This window comes from Aptenodytes forsteri, unplaced genomic scaffold (assembly GCF_000699145.1).
Source record: "Aptenodytes forsteri isolate BGI_AS27 unplaced genomic scaffold, ASM69914v1 Scaffold180, whole genome shotgun sequence".
NCBI lineage: Eukaryota > Metazoa > Chordata > Aves > Sphenisciformes > Spheniscidae > Aptenodytes > Aptenodytes forsteri.
The window spans coordinates 194,498-198,917 of NW_008795486.1; the positions used below are offsets into that span (position 1 = coordinate 194,498).

The following is a 4,420-nucleotide window of genomic DNA, read 5'->3' on the forward strand; positions in this document are numbered from 1 at the left end:
ATCAGGGGGATGGAACACCTCTCCTATGAAGAAAGGCTGAGAGAGTTGGGGTTGTTCAGCCTGGAGAGGAGAAGGCTCTGGGAAGACCTTATTGCAGCCTCTCAGTACTTAGAGGGGACTTATGAGAAAGATAGGGACAGACTTTTTAGTAGGGCCTGTAGCAATAGGACAAGGGGGAATGGCTTTAAACTAAAAGAGGGTAGATTTAGATTGGACATAAGGAAGAAATTTTGTACACTGAGGGTGGTGAAACACTGGCACAGGTTGTCCAGAGAGGTGGTGGATGCCCTGGAATGGCATGGGCATGGGGATCCCTGGAAACGTTCCAGGTCAGGTTGGACAGGGCTCTGAGCAACCTGCTCTAGTTGAAGATGTCCCTGCCTGTGGCAGGGGGGTTGGACTAGGTGACCTTTAAAGGTCCCTTCCAACTCAAACTACTCTATGGTTCTATTTACTAATCTTGTTTCCCAGAGGGGAACTAAGGCACTGAAGAGATTGAAGACCTGCCTCAAGTCACCAGGAAGTCTGGGGCTCTAAAAAAAAAATTAGGTGCAAAGTCAGTGTTCATAATAATTGTTTTTTACAAAACTAGCAGATAACTCTGAAAATGTACACCATCCAGTACCTGCTGACCTACAGTTGTCTTTATTAGGCAAACAGTGTCTCTTCCCAAATTCAAGGTAACTTAATTCCTCCTCCTAATAGTGAAAAATTCAAGCCAGCTTGAATTATGGTACTTCTCCCAGTGCCGTAATATTTATAGCACAGAAGTAACAAACGCCTGCTCTGTGTTTGAGCAGGATAAGTACACTCACCCAACTACCACATGGGGGTACTTCATCCTAAACCAGGCTGCAAGCATTCCTCCGTAAGATCCTCCTATAGCTATGACAGGACTGTAACGGGCTCCTGCAATGGTCATCTTTAAGTACTCAACCAGTACTGCGAAGTCTGCCAGAGCTTGTTCTGATGTCAGGTAATTCAGATGCCTGGAATCCTGAGACAAAGAAAGCAGGTTATATACAGCATGGGAGTGATTTCCAGCAGCAGTCTTTCTATTCCCCACAGCAGCTGTCGAGTTCTAAATCTGTGCCTAACAAATGAAATATTCTTTGCAGGTGTCACTTGAAGTGCTAGAAAAATCTCAGTTTGTTTTTTTTTTATCCTAGAATTGCTAGTTACAAAAATAGGATAGTTGTGTGCTTCTAGCACATCTAAATCTTACTCAGGCTAACAGTCATTGCACTGGCAAGAATTACAATAGGCAGAATTATGTTTGCATAGAACACATTTAAGGAAGACAAAAAAAAGACACTTACACTGAAAGACTCATTCCCAAAGGGCAAAGATTCTCCATAATATCGATGTTCAGCAAATACTAACATGGCATTAAGTTCTTCAGCCACATCCCACATAAAACCCTGCTTGGCGGAAAACGTACATTTCAGTAAGTTGAATCAATTATTTTCAAAGTCTCTACTTTCACTCTAGTGTATTCCAACTCTTATTCTTTGATTAGAAAGATATCGGTATCAAAATACAACTATAAAGATAGAGTGCAATTTGGTTTTAAAGTATCACTGAAGTAAGAAAACACACAAAACAGGTATCTACCCAGAGACAGTAACACATAAGAAGAAAATATGTATATTTTAATGCTGCAAAATATTAAACAGTATTGTTTTGTGAGTACACACTGCCAGAACTCCTACAGCACGAGCTTAATCCATAGGAAATAAAAACACTACAGGAGAAAAGCATGCATTTGAGTTAGGACTACATTACAGAAAATACAAAATTTGTTTGGCAATAAGCAATAATCTAGAGCATTGCAATACACTTATTTTCAACTAATAAATAACTACAACTTGTTATTACTTGTTGACAGCAGCTTGTTACCACCAGTTATGGAAACAGGCAGACAGAGATCACCTGCTGACAGAACAAAGCGTGTAAGCCGTCCTTGGTTGCTTTGAGCCCAGCACATGCCACCTCCTGTTGTGTTACTGGACTTTGTATTGAAGTGGCTGAAAAATGCCCACACGTGCCATTCTCCATTTGTATCAGTCAGGGAAGTAAAAACTTCCACAGGTCTTGTCAGAGAACAAGAATCATCTATCTTTGATTTCCAGTCCCCTTCATTTCATTTCACATTTTTCTTATGGAGGAAAAAAAACCCCGAACATCAAAACCTCCCATTTTACTTGGGGAATCTAAAGTACTGGAATAGGTGTAATTTGGTCCAAAATTTTGCATTCTTAACTTGAGGCACCTTGAAGAAATTTTTTTCACTACTCCAGGAAGTTAATACAAGTGCATCCCTTTGATTTCTGTGGGCTTCGAATAGGACCCTGAACCCCCTAAAACTTTTTCTGTGCTTTTTCAGCTTCCTCTTCCTCCTATAACAATCATAACAACCATTACAAACTTCTTTTTCAATGGTATTCTGACATTGTGTCCTTGTTCTTCCCTATTTTTCAGTAGGCCACTACTGGAAAGAAGGATTGTAATTCAAGAATCAAGAACCTATTTTCTACATACCGTATTGTTGCAGAACCACGTGATGTCTCCTTCATTGCCTGTATAAAATAGTATTGGTCCATTGTCTTTCTTCCAGTGCTGATCTGCTACTAGATACCGCTGCTGGAACGTGAGATTTTCATCAAATCCAAAGTGATCAATCTGTAAGAACAAGGAAAAACAACATGTTCGGAAAGCTAAGATTGACCATGAAGTCCACTGCAAGTGCTGACAGTCACTTTGCAGTTGAAAAATAAAGAAAAGCAAGAACATTTTACTAATATAAAAAAATATGACATTGAATTTATATTCTTAGAGTTTTACTAAGATAAAATATGACATTGAATTTATATTCTTAGATTCCAAACACATCAAAGTTTTTCTGCTTTATGAAGGAAACCAGCCAAAATTACAGGCGTATACATTGAAGGAGAAATGCCATTTTCAGCTATAAAAAAAAACCATCCATGCCCTTTTTATAGTATCATACTTAACATGAGATATTCTAAATATATTTAGGAAATCAGACAAATCTGCTGAGGGGTCACGAAGTATCAAAAAAAAAAAAAAAAAAAAAAAACAAAAAAACCCCCCCCCCTCCTTCTCTCCCCCTTTTGGCATAAGATTGAAATTTAAACAGATTCTTGTTAGAAAGTGTTTGTTGTTTTTTTTTTTTTAAATTCTTAGAAAATACTAATTCTCTGTACTTCTTGTGCTATTGACAGATTTTTCAGATAGTTTTATGGAGTGCTTCTTCTCTCCTTGCAATTTTCACTAATTCACATACCCTCCCCAATTTTTTCCACTGCCCCATAAATACTGCGAGCCTATACACACCACCTAACCCAAACCCCACAGAGTTAGCTTTATTCACTCATTAGAAATTTAATGTCAATTCCTAAGGTCAGTTTGTCAGCTTTTATTCACACTGCTTTGTATGCACTATTCCCCTTGACCCTTCCCCAAGCATTCATCCATACTGGAAAGTTTATCACTTGCTTTTACAAGGTAACTCCCTGCATGGGCATAATGTTATTCTGGAATACCCACACAGGCTTTTACTATAAAAAAATTAAAAAACCCAAACCAAAACACAAAACTACTCCAGAAGAGCTATGCTGCTTAGTTACCACGTATTCACAAATCATCACTACTTTTATTCATCAGTTGAAGATGACCTGTAGCTTCCCAATTTTGACTTCCATCAGCACAAAGCATCTTTTCCTTTCATATTGTTTCTTGCTGGCGGTAACAGCCTGACATCTGCTGGCTTGAACATCTCTGCTCACCCATCTGCCTTTACACCGACAACTCTGCCAAATCTCTCGGATGCTCCAGGAACCAACCTTTCACATTTTGTTTTGAGAACATCTGCAAGTTAATGTTAAAAAGCGGCAAATCGCACACAAATCCAACCACTCGCTGCTAACAGTGACCTAACTGCTAGGCAGATTCCTCCAGGCAGCTCAGGAAAGCCTAACTCTTGACCTGCAGGATCCAGCTACTCCACACCATGTACTTATATTTGCTTTTAGTCAAAGAGAGTGCAGGAACTTATTTAAGATATACAATCTGCTGCAAAGTGTCTTTTCCAAACTCTCTCAAAGCTTACTCACTCTTGGACTGAAGTGAGAGGACAGTTGCGTTGCAGCTCACTGCTAGCAGAACAGCAGGAGCAGCTGAAGGTCTGTGCATGGTCTTGACAGACATAAGAGACAAGGTCTTCGCCCTGAATAATTTAACTTCAGTAACTGCTTCCAGACTCAAATAAAACTAGTTTATGCACGTTCTACAGTTTTGCTCAGTGGGACCATTTACTACTTACTCATAAGTACGTGGTGATGTTGTCATGCGCATATTTAAGGGCTCTTCCATTGAATTCAAGCGCTGACAACATATG

At 39.4% G+C, this 4,420-nt stretch overlaps 1 protein-coding gene across 1 annotated transcript in view; it reads right to left on the reverse strand.

Moving 5' to 3' along the window:
- Positions 1 to 3,725, reverse strand: part of PRCP (prolylcarboxypeptidase) — a 19,330-nt gene extending 15,605 nt beyond the window's left edge. Inside the window, exons 1-4 of the mRNA XM_009281313.2 lie at positions 3,651 to 3,725; positions 2,542 to 2,682; positions 1,320 to 1,421; positions 816 to 997 (exon numbers count right to left, since the gene is read on the reverse strand). Of these exons, the coding sequence (XP_009279588.1) occupies positions 816 to 997; positions 1,320 to 1,421; positions 2,542 to 2,682; positions 3,651 to 3,668 (443 nt within the window). The 5' untranslated portion in view covers positions 3,669 to 3,725. The remainder of the gene's footprint in view (positions 1 to 815; positions 998 to 1,319; positions 1,422 to 2,541; positions 2,683 to 3,650) is intronic.
- Positions 3,726 to 4,420: the final 695 nt, after the last annotated feature.